Raw genomic sequence first — 26534 nt, forward strand, 5'->3', positions numbered from 1 at the left:
AAGGTGATCATGAAAAGGAAGGGAGCATGGTACGGGGTACCTACAGAACACATACTGTGCCATGCAATGCATTAGGCAGTTCTGTCCAGGACATCCCTTTTAATCCTGAAAATAATCTTAGAGAATGGTTAACTACAGGATCCTAAGTAGGACAGACTGGAGAGTTTTGCTAGAGCCCAAGTAAATGGAGGTGCCCCAGACAAAGTCAGCTTCCTTGTAGAAGCATGCAAGCCTGGCAGTTTAATGCACACAAGATTAAGGTGACAATTCTTGATACAGAGTGAGTTCCCCTTGGAGTGGCCCCTCACCTTCCCCTACTTGGTCCTGAGAGGAACCCCTCCCAAAGTTGGCTGTGTTCACCCTGGGCTCCTTCAGGCATTCTTGACAGGGCTACGAGGACTACCCAAGACACATCCTGATCAACTAGATAGGACTGTCTCTTCTTACTTGCCACCGAAGATTCACTCGATTTGGCCAAGAGAATTGTACTACATAACGAAAGAAGAGCATTTTGGAAAGTCCCATGGGGGACTTAATTCTTCTTTGCTCATAAAATAACTGTTACACTTTCTTTTCCCCGGAAAGGTTGTCCCCATTGGATCAAGAGACATGTCAAATTTACATGCAACCAAATGAACCTCACACTGATCTTCAAGAGATTATCCCGGAGGCAACTAGGGACATGAGTCCTGGTTCTGCGAACACGGCTCTTTCCTCTCCTCAGTCTGTGTATCTGATTCTTGGCAAAAGGAAAAAGAGAAAAGCGTGAGGAAAGCAAAGGTGCCATGGGAACGTGTAAACACCCCAAGTGGAAGAGGCAGAATGGTTGCAAACAGAACGATGCCCACGGGAAGAGCTGCTGAGAACACCCTAAGCAGAAGGCCAGGGGCCCAGGGGCACAAGGACTCACAGGAGATGGGAAATGAGGGACAACTGAGCTCTTCCAAACGACGTCTAGACTAAGTCCATTCTCAAGTTCACTTTCCTTTACCTCGTCCCACTTCTGTTTCCAAGTGATAAATATGGATGGTAATGCCTCTTTCTTCCTGCCCCCATGTTACAGAGATTTTTATAAGAAAAAGTAAAACATTTAACAGAACACACTGAACTCTTCCTAAGTAAACTTTGTATAAATATAAGGGATTACCAACAACACTCGGATTTTTTGCTGCTGTTAGTATTCATATGTTGTTATCTATATTATTCTACAACAAATAAATACAAAGTTATTGTCAAACCATATGCCAGAACGCACCCCCTCAAGCAATGTAGCCAGGCCATCAATTCCCAAGAAGCGACAGCCACAACCAGACCACTGCTGGCTTATCACGGCTTTAGGGGGTAAGAGTACTGTTCCTCATTTTCCACATCTCATTCTTCCAAAGAATTTCCGCGCGAGTGACCACCATCCATCAGCCTAATTGTGACTTGCAAGAGCCAGCCGGGGCTCACTCAGCTTACTTCTGAGACCTTAGTAACAGGAACCACCTAACTGGAGACCTGCGTGCAGATATGACACTCGCTCATTCAGAGCTTTTACACACGTCCTGTGAAGGTGTATGATAAACACCACGAAGAGTTCATCTGCATTTAAGTTTTCGTTTTTCTTTTTTTGTTACTTGAATTGAGTACTTCACTTTGTTTTGCATTTGGGTCTTCCTTTCCAGTGTGTGCTGGGGCGTTTCCTGGCCGGATCATTCTTGAAACCCAGGTGAGACTCATTCCTGTCACCATTCTGTCACCACCTCCTGCCCCCTGTATCCAGAGTAACTGCCTGACTGCATTGCTCATGTCCTCCAAATCATACCTGTCCTTTAAGACCAAATCCAGCCCATTCCTGTTAAGGCTCCCCTACCTAGTTCTCCTGAGTCCTCTGTCCTTCTTGAATTTCTTATGAATCCTACTGCAAAATATGTGACCATTGGTGTGCCACAAGTTATTTATTCTTCTACGCCTTCCTGTGTGTAGTTTATTATTCCATCTAAAAACTTGCTCCTTGAAGACAAGGATGGGATAGTGAGTACACTGTTTACCACATTATCTAAGGAAGTTCAGAAGTGGGAATAGAAACACCCTAATGTATTCATGTTACTGAGTTTCATTGGTGGTTATATTAATTCCAACTTGTCAGTGACTGCTTTTAATTCAAATAATCTGTTAAGCTTCTAAAGATTTCCAAGTATTATTAAAATCAGGAAAATCACTGCTTATCTTTTGAGTATTCATACTAATTTTTTAAAAAATTGGGAAGATTTAAAAGTAATATTCAATCAGAAATATCCATCCAGCTAATGAAGATTAAAAATGGGTACAACAATATTACTTAACCAACTTTGAATGGAAGACACAGAGGTTCCTATTTTTCCATAAGCTGACTTTCCAAAGAGGGAGTCCCATCACATACTCAAGTGGAAATGTGTAATAACACATTTATATAATGAAATGGGTATTTCATAGATTTATTTCCATGGGATTATTGTATGAAATGCAATCAGAAGTCTTCAGCATTATGGACATAAAATGGTGTTATTTTGGTCACAGTGGATTCAGGTTGATGATGCTCAGATGACCGATGACAGATATTTCAAGCATTTTTGATAGCCTGAAAACTGAACAGGTTTTGAGTACAAGTAGAAAATTTTCATTCATTTCCTGATGAATTATTTGTTCACTTGTACTTTTCATCAGAACCAATCTATTCTTTTAGATGTGGGAATTCATCTTTTACATGAAAAAAAATCAGTTTCATGATGAAACATTCAAATTAATAAAGAAATAATAAACATGAATGAGCAATTTCTTAGCAATTATTTCGATTATCGTGCAGGGGCACAGATCAGTAAATACCTCTTCCAAAAGTTCCAATTCATACAGATCTTATTTCATACTGATGTGTGCTAACTACCTCTGGAAATTTCCACAAGAGACAGCTCTTCTATGAACATATCTGCTACCTCTTGGATTTTATTATTTGGCTCCTCAACTGATATTTTACTGACCAAGATGTATAATGTATCAGATTTCAATACATTAACCAAAGATGTAGAGAATCCTCTGGATACCTGACTCCAGATGGGTTTGCATCACGGTCAGACCTCACGACTGGAGCCTACAGGCCGTGCGGCCAGGTGGGTCCATCAGCTGTGGACTAAGCCTAACACCACCTAACCCTCACCCCCACACTCTGCCATGGAGGCAATGTTCCTGTTCAACCTATTTGCTATTTGGTAAAGGAAATAGGTTTCTGATTACTGTAACGATAAAGTCTTATCTTAAGAAATCCTAGGATTCGCAAATGAGTCCCCTGTTTTTATTATAGAGCTTAACAGTACTGACACCTGCATCATCATCCAGAACTCAGCCTGCAGCCACAGTTCCTTCCTTTTATCTCATTTAACAAGTCAACTCATCAAAGCCCTATAAATAAAGAGATTTTTAAAGATCTGTTGTTTACATCTTACCTCCATCACCTTGCTCTTATTGGCATTACCTCAGAATTAGATTACACAACATCTAACGGGCAAATGCTAACTTCATTCACATCTCCCATCTATGCTACATATGGAAGCAAGATTAAAAACCTAATACCAAGCACCGAGGGATGTCAAGACCCTATTATCCAAAAATGACATCTAAACCTCTTCTACTACAAATCGACCATCCCCGATTCCCCAAGTCAGTAAATAACACCCCTGGAGCCCACCGACACTGGAGTCACCTTGGGCTCCTCCTTATTTCATCCCCCACACACAAGCTGTCACTTATCCAATTGTTTTAGGGAGCTAAAAGGTAGACTTTGTTGAAATCATCACAAGAAAAATTTTATATCCCTTTGAACAGTAAAAATAGCTTTTGATTAATCCCAAGGTTGTAGAATTTCAGAACTAGGACTGTCCAAAAACAACGACTTATTTACAGAAGAAAAGTATGTGCTGCGATATGACAGATCACACAGCTGACAGGTGACACAGCTAAGACACTCAGTCCTAGCTTCCGGACACACAGGCGGGTGTATTCCTTCGGCCTGAATTTCACCAGTAAGTTAAATCACTTGACCATGTGTATACACTCTTACATTTGCTACGGAGTGCTGGTAACTGGATCATTCCAGAGTCTTTGCCAATTTCAAGCTGAAATTTCAAATTTTTTCACATCCTCGCCTAAGAGTTTAGTTTTGTTATTTAACAGGGGATTATGCTCATATCACTGTTTGCTGAAATGTTTACTTTGTTAAAAAAATGAAAAAAAAAAAAGACTCATTTAATTATCTGGTAGAGATCCAAACAGCCTTCGAATGTCTTAATGTCAAAATTCATTAAAGTGGAGAAAAATAAAAATTTAAAAATAAAAAATAAAAAGGGAACTTTTGGAAAAGGTAATTACTGATCTGTTCCCCTGCACAATAAAAAATAAAAATTTCTTATGGCGTTTTTTTCTCCTTACAGAATTATTACAAATGCCATTATACATGCAAGAAAAATCAAAATCAGAGATGAACTGACTTGTGATTCATTACCCAACACTGCCTTCCTGACACGGCAGGGAAGTCTCTGTGAGTCTCTTCCTCCCATGAGTGACCTTTTGCAAAAACAACGTATCCATGACTTTGCCCAATACAATAGTGATTACTTTTTATTTCCCCTAAAGAAGAACGGAGCAAAAATTCCGTCATCACTCTTGCCATAAAATGCTAGATTTTATAGCATTTGGTGACATCATCTGTCAGCCTCCATTTATTTCTCTCTCGAGTCATATGCTTTTAGTTTAATCCTTTAAATTATTTATGTCACCCTTCTGGAGGCTCTTTTGTCTTCCTCAAGGTACTGATGGTTAGCAGTATGTCCATCCGTTCCAAAGGATGAATATACATAGCTGTGTGTGTCAACTGGCAAGCTGTCACAAAATAGAAGGAATAATGAAGTATAAAACAAAAATACAATTCACAAAACTAAATCTCTGGGGAAATCCTGTAAAGCTAAGTAGAAACTAGTGCAGGGGCACCTGGGTGGCTCAGTTAGCTGAGCATCTGACCGGTTCAGGTCATGATCTCATGGTTCGTGAGTTCGAGTCCCGCGTCGGGCTCTGTGCCGATAGCTCGGAGCCCGGAGCCTGCTTCGGATTCTGTGTCTCCCTCTCTCTGCCCCTCCCCTGCTCAGGCTCTGTCTCTTTGTCTCTCAAAAATAAATAAAACCATTAAAAAAATTTTTTTTAAAGAAACTAGTGCAGACCAACATGCACGTGGAACTTTATAGGATCCGGAGGACTGCGACGTAGGTCACCAGGGTGACCTACGATCCTAATTAGGCAATTCTCATGTTGTCACAGAAGTGAAGCATAGGAAGGTTTCACTAGAGCTTTTTTAAACACTGTAAATGCTTATGTTTTAGTCTTTATGATGCTGTGCATGTCAGTAAGGGAGCAAGATGATGAAACATCCAATTAGAAGGCCAGGGACACGGATTCCACAGCCACCTCTAGCTCTCATTTTGTCTGACATTGAGTAAATCAATTACGTGTCACCTCGTGCCACTGTCCTTTCTTAACATGGTCCTGATCATACTTTGCCCTTTCCTCTCTCTGAGAAATGATGACGATTTATGTCCAGTTTCAGGACAGCCTCACCTTGAGCCACCCTACGGTGGGAGGGGTTTCTGTTTCACAGTGTGGCACTTCCACAAACACTCCTCTGCACACCCCTTTCTTAGAAATGCCATCGCGCTGGACTCCAGTATTTTCTTCCTGATGTCTTACGGTAATTAAACAGCTATCTTGATTTTCATCTAAAAGTGTACATGCCAGAATAAAATTTTCTAATGCAAACCAAGAATTATACGCTGGGATGGTGGACTGGGGACTGGTTTTTCATATGGCATTCCCAGAGATGTGAATACCTTTCCTCTTTATGATATGCCCATCTTGTTTCACAGTAAATACAGAGTTCCTTCCAGGACTTTCTAGCAGCCTGCCTCTATTGTATCTGAATTACACGGACAGTTTTTTCCATTGTGACATTTCCATTGAAAGTCATTCTATTTTGAAGGATGTATTATATACAATATGTTTCTCTGGGTTTTCTTGTAGAAGCAGAGTAAAAATGCAATCTTCTGAATTCTTACCAGAAGGTGTAAGCTTATAAAAAAAAAGTATGGGCATGTCTTGACATATTGATAGAAAAGGTTTCCAATGATGCAATTACATAAGCATAGAGTTCTGAGCTTGTCACACTACTGACATTACAATTTTCTCTCCTTGTAACACTATCCTTTTTATAGCAAAACAAATTGAGTATGGAATTTAATTTTTCACTGAATATACACTTTTAAAAAACATATTAGTTGGAAGCCTATTAGAAATAAGCTTTTATCCCCCTCTTTTTTCACAGCTGAAAGTCACTGTGTTGCACTTGATAAGAATTCACGGCAGAATTGTTTCAACAGCGATGCCCAAACTAAAATAAATCTAACATAAAAATAATGAAGTTGGAGGTATATGGCTCATTTTTCTGGGAATAGACTTAAACATATGAGCATGCAGAGATAATTTTTAGATTAAAACAAAAAGAAACTGTCAGACTTAAATGTTTAGGGCTTTCTAATTGTTTTTTTCTCTTAAGCAAGTTGTAAGACAAGTACATTTTGTGGTTGGAGCCAGGTTCTACTTTTCCTTTCTCTGTGCCTTCGACCCTTCCGTGCACCACACACACTTCTACTAGGCTTCTGTGTAAATTCACCTGCACCCAAATCCTTTACCGGGGTTGCTTTAACCCTCATGACCCCGAAACACAGACTGAAGTCACAGACAGGCGCATGCTTTGGAGATTTGGGGGCCTAAAAACCAAAACCCAGGGGCACCTGGCTGGATCAGTCAGTTACGTGGCCAACTCTTGGCTCAGGTCATGACCCCACAGTTCATGGGATCGAGCCCCACGTCAGTCTCTGCGCTGACAGTGTGGAGCCTGCTTCCAATTCTCTCTCTGCTCTCTCTCTCTCTCTCTCTCAAAATAAATAAGTGAAATACATAAAAATCATTAAAAAAACAACACTGAATCCATGACAGTACAGAGAGTGACTCTGTGACTTGTATTGTTTGCAACTAGAGATCCGTAACTATTAACCCAAACATATCCTGGAAATTTAAAAGTTCACGGAAACAATCAAATTGTCTGTTTCCTCTTTTTAAAGGTCTACTTACATCTGCAAGTGAGTGCACACACACAAACACACTGCTTTTGAAAACGGAATTATCTGAAAAAAAGAATTAAAAAACAAAATTCCTAAAGAGGAAACTGTGACGGACAGACCTGAATGTGACCCCAGGACCCCACCAGTGCCTGACACTGATGCCCACGAAATCCTCTCCCCTTCTAGAGCGTGGGCCAGATCTGTAGCAAGGTGAGAGAAAGCTGTAGCCCAATGGAGGCCCCAGATCTGGTGATTCTGAGTTAGTTGAAATGGAGATGATCCTGGGTGCACCTGACTCGATCACATGATCAGATGAAAGTCCCCCAAAGAAGGCCTGGGCCCCCTAGACAGAGGCCTCTCCTGCTGGTCAGAGAGACCAGCAGCGCCCCAGAACCCCAGGAGCTTGGCCTTGTCCTGCTACCGGAAGGAAATGAATTCTGCCCACAGCCACAGGAACTGAAGCAGGGATACCGGCTTTGGGTGAGACTGACTGGATCACGGCCTCGGGAGACCTTGAGAGGACCCAACTGAGCCAGGCCCCGTCCCCCCACCCCCCGGGAACTGTGAGTGATAAAGTGTTTTAGGTCTCTAACGCTTGTGGTAATTTGTTACACAGCAGTAGAAAACCAGTGCACAAAATAACTGCCTATTGCTTTGAAACACCACTATACTATTACCCACCAGTTACCATAGGGAGAACAAATCACGCTTATTACATTTTCCAGCAGTTTTATCTGTTGGATTAATGGCTATTTGAGAATAAACCTGTGCTCCATAAGCCTTTTTTTTTTTAATGTTTAGTTATTTTTGAGAGAGAGAGAGAGAGAGAGCAAGCAAGGAAGGGGCAGAGAGAGAGGGAGACACATATCTGAAGCAGGCTCCAGGCTCTGAGCTGTCGGCACAGAGCCTGACACGGGGCTCGAACCCACAAACTGCTAGATCATGACCTGAGTCAAAGTAAGATGCTCAACTGATGGAGCCACCCAGGCACCCCTTCCTTGGCACAATTTTAATCTTAATGGAAACAGAAGAAAGATCTGCCAGTGTTAGTGTGGGTTTATGTGTGAGCTGGTTATTTTCTCCACCTCTTCCACGCTGACCTTGGCTGCAGCACAAATATAAATTCTTTTACAAAGTACTCATTGAAGGAAACATCACTTTGACATGATTTTCTAGGCTATGCTACACACCACAGAGACCGAGGATGTGGTGAATGCTGTTGAAGTAAACTCCAAAATAACAGCACTTACACACATGCAACCAACAGTGTTTGGTAACTTTGTGAATACCTTTATTATTTATAAAATTAGATTCTAGACCTTATACTCAAGAACGGCCATTTAACTTATACAGATCTTCCAAAATACAGTGGTAAAAAAAAATGGAATCAGTTATGAAGGGAACACAGCATTGTGCATGTGACTCTCCTTCAGTCATGGAGGTAAACTCAGAAGAATCTCTATTAGAAATGGAAAAGAAAAGAAAAAAAGAAATGGGCAGGTCTCAGCACACACACACACACACACACACACACACACACACACCACGTGCGGTGATGGCTGTGTTAACCTTCATGTGGGGATCATTTCACATTACTTGTGATGTATCAGTTCACCACCCTAAACTTACAAAATGCTGCCAATTAGAACCCAATAAAGCTGGGGAAATGCCTTTACTCTTCTCCTTGTCACACATGCTGCATCCTATCCAGACTCCCATATCCGTCATGTCATGAGCACGAAGGTCGCGTCCATCTCCTCACATTTCCCTCAAGTCTGCCTCCTTCTGCACCAACCCAGGTCAGCTCAGGTGATCGTCACCTACTAAGTGACTGTGGAGGTTACCTGCTGTTGCTGAAGGTAAGGCTCTGCCTCCTGAGAACCTCACATTTTACTGGTGTGAAAGCAAAAGGTGTACAGACAAACTATTAGAGGTTTGGGAGACATATAAGAAAGAGCAGACAATTCTGTTTCAGGAAGCTGGACAGCAAGGCAGCTTGTGTGCAGGAACAAGCATTTAAACTTAATCTAGAGGAAAGAAGAAAGGGATCTAGCAGGAAGGAAAGAAAATTCTGGAGGTTTGTACTGTGATTCCGGCTTTCAATGATCTCTCATTCTTCTGGAAAACTCTGTGTGTGTGTGTGTGTGTGTGTGTGTGTGTGTGTGTCTTAAAATATAAGAATCACATACTATCATCAATGGACTATAGTTTATTTGGAGAAAAATAAAAAAATATATATAAAAAAAGAATATATTAAGAGCCAAAAATCACAATGTAATAAGGGTCAAAACTATCAGTCAGTGTGAATCAGGGCCATGAACTGACTCCTACAACAATAGCTTCAGATCCATTCCAGAGTTGAGGATATAAATATTTAGTCACATTTCTATCAACCTGTGTTTCACAAGTCCTACATGTGACTATCGTGAGACATTTATTTTATTTTTTTTTTAATTTTTTTTAATGTTTATTTATTTTTGAGACAGAGAGAGACAGAGCATGAACGGGGGAGGGGCAGAGAGAGAGGGAGACACAGAATCGGAAACAGGCTCCAGGCTCTGAGCTGTCAGCACAGAGCCCGACGCGGGGCTCGAACTCACGGACCGACTGAGCCACCCAGGCGCCCCATAAGACATTTATTAATAACAGGCAGCCGGGCTTTGCCTACTCTGACTCAATATAGCACTAAACATTCGGTATACAGGCAATACCTGTACAGTTGTTGGTTAATCAGAAAATGGTCCAATAAGACAGCCCAGAGATGTGTGTCCAAACTACAGTTATTTTACTAAAACCCCCAGGTAGAGAATTTCGGTTGAGTTGCCACAGAGGGCTCATTCGGTTCTCTCCACTGAAATAACTAAGAGTATACAATCCAGAAAGCCTGTTTCAGATCCAAATCCTCCCATATGTCCTGCGGTAAAGTGGGTCTGGAGAGCGACTATGCTGGGAACATTCTCGTGAAACTCTAAAAGAGGTTAAACATATTTTTTAAAGAATTCTGAATTCAATATAGGATTTTTTTTAATTTCCAGAACTACTTTTCTATAAAAGTAGTTGCTGAAATATTTAGAAAACACAGCCATCCACTGCCAATGTACTTTTTCCTGATACTTGAAGAACTTTGCAATCGCCAGGAGAAAGCAAGCAAAAATGCTTAAGTTAGATAAGGTGAAATTCTTATTGCCCTGAGAGGGCTCTGTGGAATCTTAGAGCTTCCTGGAATACAGCTTAAATAACAATGATATATAATCTAAGCTTTTTGTCTTACAGACCAGGCATCTGTCCAAGGTGCCGAAGATAATAAAAAATGAACACCCATGGTCCCTGATCTCAAAGACCTTACGGGTCATGCTTCCATTTGACACACTTATAGAATTGGAAGACTATGATTTGTTATGAAAAGAAACAAATCTGTAGGGGCGCCTGTGTGGCTCAGTAGGTTAAGCAACCAACTCTTGATCTCGGCTCCAGTCATGATCTCATGGTTCCTGGGATCGAACCCCGAGTTGGACTCTGGGCTGAAAATGGAGCCTGTTTCACATTCTCTCTCTCTTCCCCCCTTTTTCTTCCTCCCCTCTACTCTCTCTCCCTCTCAAAACAAAGAAATAAACTTTAAGAAAAGAAAATAAACAAATCTCTAATAAAAAGGAGTGTTTTGTAATAGAGGTAACTTTATTTCAGTTGCATATTGCCCTAACCTACTACTCACAAACCAGCGGCTGCTTAATATAATGCGTTTACCCCACGTTGTCCCCAAGATACCCGACTTCTCTTCCTCACCAATGCCTTTACATGTATAAGTATCAGACAATACGTGTGTTAGTCAACAAGGCGGGACCATCTAAAGGCTGTGAAATTCAGCTCATCCTCAGTTTGGGGCTTCGGTCAAGAGACCTGAATTGGGGTCCTGGCTGGACCACTTCCGGATGTGAAAGCTTCAGCAAGCCACTCAAGGATGTGGAGACTCAGTTTCTAATTTGTGAATAAGAGTAAAAGGAGCTCTTTAGCAGGACACAAAATTACCAAGATGGCAAAATCAGGTGTGCGAGAGTATGCTGTAGATATTAAAGGAGATTCAAATATTATTTGTATCCACTTCAAAAACGTTAGGGTGTTTAATAAGCTATATATTTACTTTCTGTTGACATTTCTGATCCACTGGTGTGTGCAGATTAATTATGGAACTGAAACATTTAAATATGAATGTTTCCTTAAGTGATGCAATTAACTATCAAGAGGCAATTACAAAAGTCTTTTGAAGTTAGCTGAAAGTGTCTTTACTTAGTCTTAAGCTTTAATAACTTGCTCAAAACATTTTATAACATTCATTATTTCCAAGCCATCTTTTAGGGATGAGTATTTGATTCCGGTATTCGATCACATTGTGGGAGCTTGGGATTTTTTTTAATTAATTACTTGGTGTTTAAAGCTAAAACTTTAATGTGAAGCTAATATTATTTTGATTATATAGCCATCAGCACCATCAATTCTATATTACAGATGTGTTTTCCCATCTGGCCGTGTGTTCTAGCTCTAGGACAACCTCACAAGTGGAAATTGCACCCAGGGACCATCTGTGTTTTTGTAGGTGAAGGCAAAGAGGGAAAACAGGCAGAAAAGATAATTATTCCCATCAACTAGGTTATACTAAGAGCTAAATACCAATCATTGAAATGTTTCTTCTCAGAAACTCAGAAAGTTTGTGCTGTTATGTAATGAAAAAAAAAATTAGAGTGCCCACAAACAGATCCACAGATTCAAGTTTCTCAGAGTTACCCAGAGAAACAGCTGGGCGGGGTGGGGGGGGGGCCGGTGCGCAGCAAAAGGTCCTCAAGCTATGCTGGATACCATGGAGAAACGTGGGGTTACACCAGCCACGCGGCATCTAACGGAGGCTGGCGATAGCACAATGAAGCGACCCTTCTTGATGTGACAAGGTGGACATTATACACAAATGAAGCCCACAACTTCTAATCTCAGCCCAGTCACGTGATTTTAGGACATGCTGGCCCTTCTTAACTGCAATTTGGGAAGTAAGCAGGAGTCAGAATTCTGGAAACAGTCAAGGGACCCCATCGTTGGTGACAGGTCCAGTTAGCTTGAAGTTCCAAAAGGCAGGCACTTGCTGCTGGATATCTTCTACACGACCATGAGAATGTAGGAACACATGTTCACAAATCAAGAATTACTCCAGGGCACGTAGAGAGAAAACAGGTAGCAGAAACTAGGGTTGGGAAAGCAGCGCGATGTGAAATAGAACCAGATACATTCTCTATGAAGCAGGCGGGGAAGGGTGCACGTGAGCTTAGTTACCGCCACACTTGGAGTGGTACTGAGGACCGAGGACACGGAAATGCACAGGGGAGACAGGGAAACACACAGCCCAATGCTTTCTTGTCCTTGCTGACAAACCGTAGTGGGACGCACCATTTGTCAGAGGAGCCGAGGCGACGACTGGACTGGAGGAACACGCCAGGTGTGCGTGGAGATACCCTTTATTTACAATAAACCCTCAGGTTTACCTAGGGAGTTCTCCAACCGTTTTCTTTCTCAAGTATCCAACGTCCTCTAAGACTAATATGACACGTGTAACAGCTAGGAAGTGGGGGTGAATGCAAGTGGGAATAAAACAAAATCTATGAACATACTGATGGAAAATCCAAGTGGAAGAAAGAAAGAGGTTGCAAGGGTGTCCATCTTAGTCTGAAGCAAAGCCAAAGGGCTTTACAAGAAGCCTTTGAAACCTGCTTCAGAGGGACATTCTGAAGAGTCAAATTCTAGTAACAAAAAACTATAATTATGAATTGGTTTTATAATGCCCCTGCTACTAATTTATTATGCATGCAATATAATTAATATACTTGCTGTTTACTGAATCTCGTAAATGGTTATTTTCATGATAACGAAAAATTGGCTTTCTAGTGTCAGCTACTCTACTTCTGTGTTTGCTCACCAAGTCTTGCAGGCCTTTCCCTGTAATTTTGCCCACCAAGGGGGATTTTAGGCAATTAATCTTCCTTTGAGGCACCTGGATTAGTTCTGTGTCTGGGATAATTATTATCATTTCCAGGACTTCATTTGCTTATCTGTCAAATAAAGAAATCAATCTTGATGATCACTAATATACTTTCATGCTAAAAAATCCAAAATTTTATATTTTTTGGCATGGCTTTTGGTGTAATAAAGATTTTTAATCAGCAGATTAGTGAAAGATTGGACTATCTGGTACATTTCATTGATTACTTAATTTTCACTATTTATCCACACCAAGTAGCTCATGTTTTACCTTACTTGTTTGGAAGTATAAATGGTGGAAATAACAGTGATCATACTGCAAATAACTCTTTTAGAAAGCACAGTCTCTTTTCCTTCTTTATTTTATATACTTCTTTCTCTTCTTCATTTTCATCTTTAAAAATATTTTTTGGGGGCCCCTGCGTGCCTCAGTCGGTTGAGCGTCCGACTTCAGCTTAGGTCATGATCTCACAGTCTGTGAGTTCCAGCCCCATGTCGGGCTCTGTGTTGACAGCTCGGAGCCTGGAACCTGCTTCACATTCTGTGTCTCTCTCTCTCTCTCTCTCTCAAAAATAAATAACCATTAAAAAAATATTTTTTGTACTTTGATTGACATTAGTCAGGGGGCACAACAGGGCTCTGTGTAAAACTGTAGGTCCGTGATCACAGCCTGACTCCACCAGCCCATACACCTGGTATCTTTACAGCAAGAAGTGGTGAAATTCTTTGTGTTTAGTTTTCTTATTAGGACATTAGTGGTGCTAAGAAAGAGCTTAGTACGTGGGGTTGTTTTATTTCATGACATTTATATGTAGTATATGTGACTAAATTACACACATGTAACTGACATTCTGTAATATATAGATTCTAATATTTATATATGTAGATATAATAGTAAAGTACTGATGTAGGGTAGACATCCAAAATTATTGCTATTAATTACATCAAACATTCATTCTAAATCTTTCATATGTACAAATATGAATCTTTGTCAATGCATACTATATTATAATCAGAATTTATTAAGCTCAGAAGCTCTTAAAAGTCATGATAGTTTCTTTTCAGGTACAGCCATTTTCTTATGAAAATATTAATGCATCTAAGAAAATAAATTTCAAACTATCACTTCTGGCAATGTGTCTAAATTAAGAGTTAAATATTAATTCAGAACACAGTAGGGAGACCAGAGAAAAAAATCAGTATTTAAAATGTATTAGCTAAGCAAAAAAAAAAAAAAAAAAAAAAAATCATCAGCTAGGTATTAGATGAACCCCGAGATTTAAAAAAACAAACAAACCTGAAATGATGACGTCATATGCTACTTACTCGTATAGGTGAGCTGGAAACCCTGGTCGGTTTCAGAGCCGTTGGTGTTGAATTCCAGCCACAGGTGATTGGAAGTGCTGTTGAGGACCAGCCCCACGAGCTCATTCTTAGTGAAGGACCCCAACGGGCGCGATGAACTGTCCTTTCCATCATACACCTAAACAGAAGTCACAGCGTGACTCCCCGGTTACTTAATTCTGTTTGCACGCTAGCAATTTTAACATGACATGCAAATCTCCAAACACGTGACCTCGTGCGGTACTCGAAAAACATACACGGTTTACTGAAAGGTGAATGTCTAACCCTGCGAAGCAGTCTTGTTTCTTCAGGTTGCATCATTACCATCAGCATGAAAGACACGAGATTCCACCTGTGGTCAGCTCATTCTACATGGATCACTTTGGGAGTCCTTCCCTTGTTTACTTAAAATGAAATACATCTTCATTTGCATTTCCAAGTTCCATTATTTCCCTTTCTCCCCCTCCCTCAGAATGCACTTCCCAAGATTGAAGGGGCGTACACGATTTTAGCCACGGCGTCGTCTGTGAACTATCATGCAAGTATTCGGACATCCCTCCTACCTGAATGTAATACAAGACAAGATGTGGAAATCTTGTCACATTTTGCAGCCTTTGAGGTTGAGGGGACTTTAGTCTTGAATTAGCTGTGATAAAAGAATCCCATCATGTAATGACATCAGAGACACGTGCTGTCTTCCTCGAGAACACTTTGTATTTGACTTTACCTTCCTAGGTGGTCGTAAAGCGTGGGTGTTTAAAACGAGTATTTGGAAGCCAAGTGGACACGTTTGGTTTTGTGTAGATGTTAGAGGTAAGGGAGAGGGGGCATTGGGGGTTGTGTCCCCGACTTTCACTGGGGGAGACCACCCTGGGAGTGGATGAGTGCCAGTCACATTTCCTAAGTGGGGATTGGGTCAAACAATTTAGGGCACAGGCATGTGGGACAGCTCACAGGAACCTTTTATGCTAATGCCAGAATAGACTGGATTTGCATTCAGGAATGACGGACTGTTGAGGCCCCCCAACAGCCCTAGTAAAGTGTCCAGAACAGAATGCACAGTGGCAAAGGATAATGTGTTTGCCTCTTTGAACTATTGGAATGGTTCACAGCAAGGAGCCACTGGTATGGATAAGGGTTTTAAGAAAGAAAGAATGAATGTGTATTACATCGGAAAACACCCAGTTTTTCTTGATTCAAAAAAAATCTTAATTAAAGGCCATGAAAGTCCTCAGTAGATTTGTCCAATGTTTGTTCACTTCCCCACTATTTTCCTTCTCACATGGATTAATTCTTACTTTTCTTCTCTCAACTCCCTTCTAATAAGCGTACAGAATGTATACCTTGCTTGACAGACTCACACATGTATACACACTCCGAAAAGATAAGAGCACATTTGGGAAAATTAATTTTATGGCTCATTATTTCACTCCTTTCCAATTAGATAAGTATGTGTGAGAGGAGTAGAATCAAATACCCCACAACTCCTCACTAAAAGCCAGTAAGAGGCTATCGTGGGAACATCATCCCTTGACTCAACATGTGCATTCATCAGACATGGTGTGTCTGTGACACCAGAGTGTAACGAGTTTTAAGTCCAGAGGAATCTGGGTCAGAAAGAAGATGCCCAGACCTTGCGAGAAAGGTCTCGTCTCACGGCATATACCACATGATTCTCTGTAAGTTACAGAAACCCATAGAGATGAGGGGCACAAAAGTAACGAAACCGTCACGTAAGCTCGATCCTGAGAGTTCTGGAGCACTGTCAATAGTCACCTCCACGGGCCTTGACGGGACGCTTCCCACAGATCAACTAGATCATCTGGACAGCATCCAGCTCCCAGGATCCTCAAAGCTACAACCACTCAAAATGAATCATCGCAACGCTGAATTATGGGCTTCTCCCAGACCATAATTCTGTCCTGTCTACACCGCAGGCAATGAGCTCTGCGCTTGGCAGAGCTTGGCATGTGAGGAGGAAGAAGTCATGCACCACGCGGAGCATCATCCTGTCAGCTCCCTCAAGTTACAAATCTGGATTCAAGTTTTCTGTGGACCACAAACGACCACCCAGATGGTATCAGAAGTCAGAAGACTTGATTTTTAATTCCACTGAAATTCGGAACAAGCCACAGCAGTTCAGCATAACACCCCTTGGTCGCACGCCCTCGTCTAGCTGCTGCCAGGATCCAGGTGTTCCATTTTGGTACTGGAGAAAGGCTCCCCGAGTCCTGTTACTACAAGGCTGAACTCTGTGCAGCACAAATGGTCCTCTGATTTTGAATTTAACCCATGCCCTCCGCCCAGAGCGGGATGGCCGAGTGAGCAGGTGGCCGCCGGTTAGGAGACATCACGCAGCATCCTGAGTGGCAGGGTGGGGGGGTGCTGAGGGAAGGGGGTGTTTCCCAGTTTTACAGAGCTATACCCAAAGGTCCGTTTCCAAAATTAACTCTGCGTTCCATATATATTCCTTTCATGACATTTCTTTCAAGCTCTATTTCTCTTATAGGTTTTATTTTTCCCATTTGATGTGAGAAAACATGTTTTTATACGTGGAAATCCATGCACAAAACTTTGGTCTTTCTCATTGGATCCTACTATGTACGAAGGAATGACGTGAATAGCATTTAAAGCTAAAAATAAGAGAATCCCACTTGAAAAGTTTTTGACAAGGAGATATGTATTAGCATAGCCAATAAAAAAAGACATGCTTGCAAAACATTCAGGCATTTCAGATGACTGACACTTTCTCTGCAATTAAGTGAGGTAAGCATGATTTTTTATTTGCTTTTTGTTATAATCAACAACTTTAAACTACGTGCAATCACAAATGAACATTATTCACTTCTTCTGCAGCAATATTTATTAGTGTACATTTTATGCGGTATCTCTAATCACTCACCTACACCAAGCATGGTTAATTGTTACTTACAAGTTTTCTCTGAAGGCTTACTGACTTCTAAATTTGAGGTTATCAGAGAATTCAGAAAATGGTTCCTTACGACGCAACTTTAATTTTTTTTTTTTACATCGGTGAGAACATATTAGTTTCCTGCCTGAAAATCACTTCTTAATGACAGAGCTTCATGATGTCAGCATGAGGTTTGGAAAGACTATTACAATAGAAGAACAATGACAATAAACCTGGTCTTCTCAACAATGACATTGAAATAGTCAAGGCCGGACGTAGGAGGGAGTAAGGCACTTTAGGCTTTCAGTGCCTCTGAAGTGTGAACATAACAGCTAATGAGGTCAGGGTGGGGATCCTGGAGGGACCCCTCTTTAACCGTGTGCAAATGGATGACAACCGGGAAGTCAGTGATGGTTCCCTCTCGACTGGCTCTTTGCATTTTTCTCAGTGTTGGCAGCTCAGGGCGTGTGGACTCTCCTGAATGTGAGATGCGTCAATGTGTGAGTCCATGTAGATGTAAATGTCACTGGAAAACCCTAGAACTTCACAAGGAATGAGAAGAGAGATGTCTCCCTCCTGCCACAAATGCGCTGTGTCCCCTGGACCGGGTGCTCACTCCTCACTGGACCGAGCAGGGAGACGGGTTGGGTGGTGTCTGCCATTAGTCTGATCCCCCTCTTTGCATGCCCTCACTCTCCAGATGCCCCTCCCTGGCCCCTAGATCCTCGAAGAGTTACAGGAGAGGTGGGAATTGCAGTGGAAACATTAGGGATTATGGGGGCATTTCCAGCTAGAGCTGGGTCTCATAGACCAGTGCAGGCCTTGACTTTTCCTGGAATCCATTTCTGCTGGGGTTTTTTGTTTTTTGTTTTTCCTGGAGTCCACCTACAGGGTGGTGGTGTGCTGGGTCCCGCACCCCAGAGCATTTCCCCGAGGCTCTGGTGCTCTGTATTGTCTGATCCACAGAACCCTAGTTTCTGGTCCTATTCCAAGAATGTCCCTGAGTCCCATGAACACAGCTCAGACTCGCCCACTGAAATTCTGTCTTGTCTGGCATGGCCTCTCCACATGAGCTCTGCTCTATGGTCTGGTGACAGTGGCTAAGCTTGCTTCCACTAGCACATCAAAACCTTTCTCACTCTGAATGTTGGGACCACATCTAGTCATCGAGAATGACTATTCAAAGCGTAGCTTTGGTGGCCCACTAGCTTTAATAATCACGCGTGCTCAGCGCAATCCTGGACACATCCACCGACAGTATATTATTTAAATCTCAAAACATCCCTCGAAGATGGGCATCATCATGTGTTTTCACACATAAGGAAGCTAAACCTCAAAAATGCTGAATAATCTGCCCAAGACACACAGCGAATGTTAGATCCAAGATTGCAGACTAAGATAGATCACAGTCTACACTCACGCCACTGAGGAACATGGCTACATTCCCCCTTCTCAAACCAATTGGCCAAGTAAGTTGGAAAAAATATGTCCATCTAAATATGTGTGTGTGTGTGTGTGTGTGTGTGTGTGTGTGGATGGACAGATATTTAATTTGCGCCTTGAGAAGAGACGGAGTCACATAACAGAAGATTCTTCTTACCTTCAGAATGTCTCCTTCAAACAGCTGGAAGGTCCGTGCCCGGAGATGGATCCCCTTGCCAGCTTCTGTTTCTATCTTATAGATACACTCGTGGTTATTATCGTAATTTGACGGGAAATTTGGGGACAACAATGTTCCTTCATTTCCTTTGACACTTGCTCCGCATTCAGCTAAAATAAATAGGACATTAAAAAAGAAAGAATTGAAAAGTGGAATTACTGATTTTAACACATAAAAATTCTACAATCATGACGGCCCTCTCCTCTCTCAATGTATGTTTCTAATTAACATACTGTTTTTATAGATTGGTGGGTTTTTTTTTTTTTTTTACTGTTTACCAGCTGGACAGGAAATAGTCTCTATTCATTCATTTTCAAGATTTCTTATCTGTTTTCAGAGTACCTCTTACTCCACAGAAGCACAAAGAGATCTCGAACAAAATCGCTACACCCAAGCACACCGGCTGTGTCACAGAGCAGTCATATCCCTCCCCAGGCCTCATTTCTACTTCACGAAACGTCCCTGCCAATGCCACTGTGACAGCTCTGTGGTACTTACATTGATATTTTGTGGCAACGACCCGAACACATTTAAAGGGGATCTAAAGATAAATAAAACCACTCAGCAGCCCACCAGTGTCACAGCACCGAGCCTGTCTGTGTTCCATCTCGGGACAAAAGAACATTCAGTGGAGGTCAATGTTATTTTCTTCTGCCCTTCTCCTGGAGAAAGCAGAGGTAATTCACTTCTAGATCCAAATTTGCATAAAAGAGTATTTAATCAGGGTAAAAAATAAAAATAAATTTGGTCTTCACATTATGTCAACTCAGACAGAGTCACTTAACCTCTCAGCTCACCTTAAAAACAAACGGTTAGCCCAAAGACCACAGCTTTAAAACCCTGTAAGTCCCAAATCACCACAAAACAATAGAGGTGCCGTGTGTGTGTGTGTGTGTGTGTGTGTGTGTGTGTGTGTGTGTGTGTCACAAGAGAGCCCCACCGGATTCTGCACCAAATAGTTTATTGGCCACACTGTGTGGCAAGTGCAGTGATTTTTAAAAACTCAACAAAGTAAGTATGAGTCTGAAGAACAATGGTCGAGTTGGAAAGTGACAATCAGGGAAATGCACCATTTTAGTGGGGGTGAGGATGAGGGAGAGGGACTCACAGTGTGCAGTGTTGTGCCATGTTCTGTAACTTTGGCAGACATGTTGTGCGTGCCCATTTTCATTAATTGTGACCTTCCTCTCACAATTAAGAACATCACCTACACTTGTAGCCATGATCCCGAGCCTCTTTGCCAGAAAATTGCTACAGATTTAAGATCAGCTCGTAATGATTTGTGCACTTGGATCTCATAATGTCCCCATGTAGAAGGGCTGGGAGAACATCCACACACGAGAACGTGGGCTCACCTAATCTTTATGTAGTCTGTCTTTTGTTAATTTAAGGTTTATTTGAGAGAGAGAGAGAGAGAGAGAGAGAGAGAGAAGGTGGGCGGGCAGAAAGGGAGAGACAGAATCCAAAGCAGGCTCCAGGCTCTGAGCTGTCAGCACAGAGCCCCACACGGGGCTCAAACCCATGAACCATGAGATCATGACCTGAGCTGAAGTCAGAAGCTTAACCGACTGAGCCCCCCAGGTACCCCATAACCCTCATGTATTCCTAAGTGAAGACTTAAAGGCAGGCTTTGCTCAGGATCAGGGGGGAACGTTTTGAGAAATAAACACAAGGAGTGGGTGAGCCACCAAAACGGTAACGGAGCTTCATAATATTATTTTAAAACCACAGATATATATTTATATTATTATATTTATATGTAATCATGGTTTTTAATTATAATCATATTTTAAAATATTTTCTAAAGACTACAAAAATATATGGGGAGACAGGCAAGTGATGTGTCTCTCAAGCTGGATATCTGCCTTTTGAACAGTCTTTCCGTGTTAGCAATCTACTGATTCTTAGGCCATCTCAGATTGAAGACATACATCAATCAATTTATACATTAAATGCAACAAACATTTTAGGTAAGTAATCCCCTTGGGAAATGATAATAACTCATGGACATTCTTATATGTTTTCTGCCTTTTTTTTTCTCTCCTAGAGAAATAGGACATTTTAAAACATAAAAACCAGGATAAATAGAAAGAATATCAAAACAGCAAGGTAGAATATCGCCTTTGGCTGCTCTATGGATAGAGCAGTGGGGGGTTCAAACTCGTTAAAGATATCAGGGTGGAAAAAAAATCTTTAAAAAAACTCAACTGAATTCTGATAACTGGATTCAAAAACCTAGTCACAAATATTAGGGGTTTTTATTTAAAATTGAATTTGACAGTGATCAATAAAGTGAACCATTCAAAAATGAAATTTAAGTCTTTTTATCCATTACCTTATGAGTTTGAAAAGAAGTCTTGCAATGGAAGATGTAAAAAATACTGATACTGTAGCAAATAGGTTATTTTTAGTCGAGGAAAACATTGGAAGAAGGATTTGTATGGCTATAATAACTGGCTGTGTGTATGTGGGTTTACCGTACGTCTGAACATGTCAAGTCTATTATTGACTGTGTGCATAACAAGTCACAGTAAAGTACAGGCACTCTTGAGTCAAACCTTCCTAGAGGTGGGCTGGAGGTGAAAGGGATAATGAGGGTGCTGGCCCTCCCTCTGGTCACCATCTGGTCATCAGGAGAGGCTGTGGTCTTCTTTCTTGACTGAATGAGGTCAGGAGGATGGAGGGAGGGTTGGAACGCATAAGGGGTAATTAATTGAACACAGTAGTAAGTCTACGCATCTTGAACCCAAGTGTGGAATGCGAGCTTTGCCTCTCTCGGGAGCTATGAAAACACGTATGAGAAGTCCGAAGGTGTCTTTAGGGGGCACTCCATGAAGAAAGCAGAGCCAAGGAGAATCAACCAACTCTGATGGGTTTCATCCATGAGCCCACCCCTGAGTCCACATCCTGAGCCCACCCCCACTCCCAAAGGCGGGGGCTCGGCCATGTTCACGTTCGTCCTCCGTCTGTATCTGTGGTTCGGCATTTGTGGAGAATGGGTTTTGTTCTCTCGTTTTCACAGTGGTTGGGATCTCTTTCTTTGGTCTTCATGCCACTGCGTTTCTATTCTTTTCTTCTCCTTCACACATTTGTCACGAGGAGAATCTTCCAGAACCAGCCAGAGGTGTCATTTTTCAAAAGTGACAATCTATCATGAAAAGGCTGATACGTAAATTCTGGTAATTGTGCGTCAGATGCTTTTCTAAGTTCTTTACACCCAGGGATCCCTGTTACTTCTCAGTAACCTTATCAAATAGGTCAATGAACCACATTTCACAGGTGAGGACACTGAAACAGAATAGCTGAAAAACCAAGGGCTTTTCCCAAGGTCACAAAACTAGTACAGATCAGTTATTGAGTTGATATAAACTCTACACACTTAGGAATGGAGTTGTGTCCCTTTATATCCTAACTAGTGATGAATACACATCTTAGTGAATAACTCACAATATTAATTATGAAAAACAATGAAACTAAGATAGTATGGGTTTGCTCTATATGGGTGTATCCTTTTGAGGACTTTTGTTTGGGACAGGTCACCAGTGAACTGGAGATGGTATTTGTTTTCACATTAGCATTTAAGACACCAACCATATACTTATTTCTCATAATACAGCAAAAAGGGAGAACTAGAGAGAAGACTCTGGCCTTTGGCTACGTGGGAAGGAAAAAAAAAACTATTAAATCTAAAGATGTAATTTTACATCTCTTTTTATTAGGATTTGGATCCTGGGATTTCGCTTTAAGGCAGACATATAGTAAGTGGTGCTAATTAAGTGCACTATATAGAAATAATAGGTGTGGGCAATCGCTTGGCCTGTCGTAACTCGTAACCCTTTGTACACAGACGATTTGTTCCTTTAACTTGCAGAAACGGACCTCCTGCAAGTGAGAGGTACCTGCTCCCCGCTTCACAATAAAGTCCCACTGGTGTCAGAGCCACTGTCTCTCGGGCTGAGACACGGTAAAATCTCTAAGTGAACGTTCAGCAGTAACTCATTTATTTCATATACAACTGAGCCTCAGCAAACATGACCGATACGTTTACATGTACAAGGATGGAATTTCGTTCTTCTAACGTGGTGCGGTGCTTAAGGAGTCTTTCATGTGCATTTTTCTCCAAGAGTATGAAATTGCTTGTAGAATATACAAGCTTGGTATGTTGATTGTTTTTAAAAAAATCTACTTCAGTACAGTGTTTTGTATCGTACAGTTCCATACTAGGCACATCACTACTTTATTTATATTTGTATGCCTTTATATTCTTCAAAGACTTTCATGCAGATTATCACGTCATTACTTTTTTCCTCTTAAATCGTGACCTTTACACCTGTCCTCAATTTTAAAACAGTTGTCCGGTTGGGCTGACACCATTCCAGAGAGCACGTGTGGCTGTTGCTATCGTTTTCCGATTCTGTGTCAAGAGCCGTAAGAAAATACGACATCTCAAAGGCTGAACGCGATTTGCCATTTTATCTCGACGCCTTGGTTCATCACTCAACTTGGTGCAAGCAGGTGTGGCGACACCCGGGGTCTAGGGAGAGACCTATGTCGGGGATGCTGCGGTGGGACACGGGGACAGGCTGGTGTGGGACACAAAGGCTGCTTATGTGGCTTCAGGGACGTGACTGAGGTGGGCGGTCATCAGAGAACTGTAGGAAATGTGGCTGCAGGGAGACTTGGCCAGACCTCGGGGAACGTGTGGGCTTCACTAAACCAAGGTGAAAGGTCCCTAAAAGTTTGGAGCACACAGGTGTCCAGACAAAGGGTGTTCGGAGAAGAGGAAATGCCCTAAGAGAAAGCAAAGAATCTTGAAGACTCTCAAAGAAAACAAAAAGGGTGCAATGGTGTGACAATGGGTTTGTGAAGCAAATTCCGGAATTATTAGTCCAGAGGAACACCAAGGAAAACTAAAGAAGTAATGGCAGAACAAATAAAATATAGTAACACTCTGCCCACTAAAGCCTGGGACTCTATCCCATAGGAAATAAAGAAAATAAGACACTAACAGTAAAAAGCAAGTGCGCAGAAAATTACACACTTTAAGTCATCGGAGTTTCAAAAATTCTTTGAACTTGACTGAAAATATCCATTGTAAACCTCTATTACCAAAGCAATTAAATGTATCAATTTTAAGTTCTTTCAATAATCCATTTACAATTGCTTTAAGATGAATGGATATAATTTTCCTTAAGATGAATCATTTGTTCTTTCTCTAAAGAACCCACTGAAATTGTAATTAAAATTGGATTGTCATTTAGAGTTTCTTAATGGAAATGAAGTAATTAAAATTAAATTAACTTAATAGAAAGGAGCCAATTGATTTTCAACAGTATCTACCTGTGACACCACCCTTATTCAGCGCAGGCTGCCATCACCAAACACCCCCAACCTGGGGCTTGAAGGACAGGCATTTACTCCTCAGGGCTCTGGAGGATGACTTCCAAGGCCCCTGGCTGTGCCCAGATACTCTGTGCGCACATCATAAACCTGATTCAAGCAAAATCTTTGCCAAAGAGCCTTTCCCCGAAGTAACACTGAGCCTGCACGCAACCCCCCCACCCCCCAACAGGGACTTTCCTGAACAAAGTGACAACACGCGAAAGTGTTTGGTGGCAGTGATTAAAGTTTTGTGGAAATTGCAGTGGGGCCTTTGAGACCATTGTGAATTTGTAAATTGATTATTTTAAATTAATTAACATATATATACACACAAAGTCTATATTGTATATCAGCATCTCTACACATATGTACTCTATATATAAAGCCAAATTATTTAAAATGTGCAATCTTATTTTTATTCATGAAGAATATAGAAGAATTGAATAAAATGCTGGTTCTACTTTTAATCTATTTATTATCCTACGAACCTTTATTTCCTTAATTTAATGCTACTATTGAGTTACCCTTTAAGATTCAATTAAATTCAGAGATTAGTTTCAGGTTTTAATTTTGTTTCAGAAATTTTAAACCCACGGGGCGCCTGGGTGGCTCAGTCGGTTAAGCCTCCCACTTCAGCCTCAGGTGATGATCACAAGGTTTGTGGGTTTGAGCCCCGCATCGGGATCTGTGCTGACAGGTCAGAGCCTGCAACCTGCTTCAGACTCTGTGTCTCCCTCTCTTTCTGCCCTCCTCTACTCATGCTCTGTCTCTCTCTCAAAAATAAATAAACATTAAAAAATATATAAAATAAATAAAGGATTAAAAAATTTAAAAAAAAGAAATTTTAAACCAAAAATTCAAGAAATAAATGGAAGCAACAGACTGGTCAGCATAGGGATAGATAGAATTGTTTAGACAGAATTGTTCAAAGGATTTAAAGCTGAGTTCAATTTCTCAAACTACAGGCAACCTATTTTGTTTTACCACGCTTCTCCAAAATATTTGTAATCCATTAAACAACTGAGGCTAATAGTGTTGACTTTTTTTTTTTTTAACTATTTTATTCCATCCACGGGCATTGTAGTTTGTCCAATAAATAGAATTAATGAAGATATTCAACAACAAGATAACTCTTGCTTTCACTGAGTTTTCTTTTAATTCTCTCAGCAGATATTATTTGGTAATTAATCTGATGGAGATATAGAGGCTTATCATACTCGGCCTGAAAAAAATCGTGTGTTCAAAACCTGTGTGTTCAGTGATGCCATATTAGTTTAGAGAACTCTACTGGACACTCTTCATGTCTGCTCTCTAACTCCGCCCCTGTTGGGTTTTTTTTTTTTTCCCCAACAAGATGTCACAAGACATCTCAAATACCATGAAGTATGTTTTTTAATACTTTTCCTGATTCTTCAACACCTGTGCAGACTGGCCTCTAAGCATTCCAATACAACCAGAGCTGTCCTGGTCCCTGAGTGGTCAGGAATGGGCACGTGACTCTCTACTTGGGCCAATCAGAGGCAACCCAGCGACCCCACAGAAAGGGATTGCCTCCGGGAAAGCGCGACCCTGAGATTCCACAGTGTGTGCAGACTTGAGAGCCTTCTGAGGAGGCCCCCGGGGGAAGGCAGGGGGTGGAGATAGAGATGGGGTAGAGACAGCTCACGCGTAAACTGAGTTCCAAACGACGGGGCAGAGTCAGCCGGACAGAAAAGCAGGGTGAGCACAGGGACATGAGGGAAGAGCACCGACAAAGACACAGAGGGAAGGAGAGCCGGGGTGACCAGGGGCCTGCACGGGCTTCCCGTGCTGATGCTTCAGTACGTGGCTGAGTCGTGCAGGAAGGTGGAAAGTCGGGCCAACAAATAATGGGCCTCGTGTGCCACCAGAGTCACCGCTGGGGGCTAACAGGTTCTCCTAAGGGGACACCCTGACGGGGCTTGGACTAGATCGATCACTCAGGGAGCTCCGTCCTGCAGCCTGGGAGAAGCTCCCCAGGGCCGGGCAGACACAGCGGGCGGGAGAGCCTGAGCTGAGA

The 26534-nt window shown here is 41.6% G+C and overlaps 1 protein-coding gene across 1 annotated transcript in view; it reads right to left on the bottom strand.

The window, feature by feature from the left end:
* Window positions 1-26534, bottom strand: part of CSMD1 (CUB and Sushi multiple domains 1) — a gene marked incomplete at its 5' end in the record, with an annotated part of 688146 nt that overhangs the window by 331415 nt on the left and 330197 nt on the right. The window contains 2 exons of the mRNA XM_047855978.1: window positions 14526-14682; window positions 19055-19224. Coding sequence (XP_047711934.1) covers window positions 14526-14682; window positions 19055-19224 — 327 coding nt within the window. The remainder of the gene's footprint in view (window positions 1-14525; window positions 14683-19054; window positions 19225-26534) is intronic.

Source organism: Prionailurus viverrinus, chromosome B1 (genome assembly GCF_022837055.1).
Source record: "Prionailurus viverrinus isolate Anna chromosome B1, UM_Priviv_1.0, whole genome shotgun sequence".
NCBI classification, from domain to species: Eukaryota; Metazoa; Chordata; class Mammalia; order Carnivora; family Felidae; genus Prionailurus; species Prionailurus viverrinus.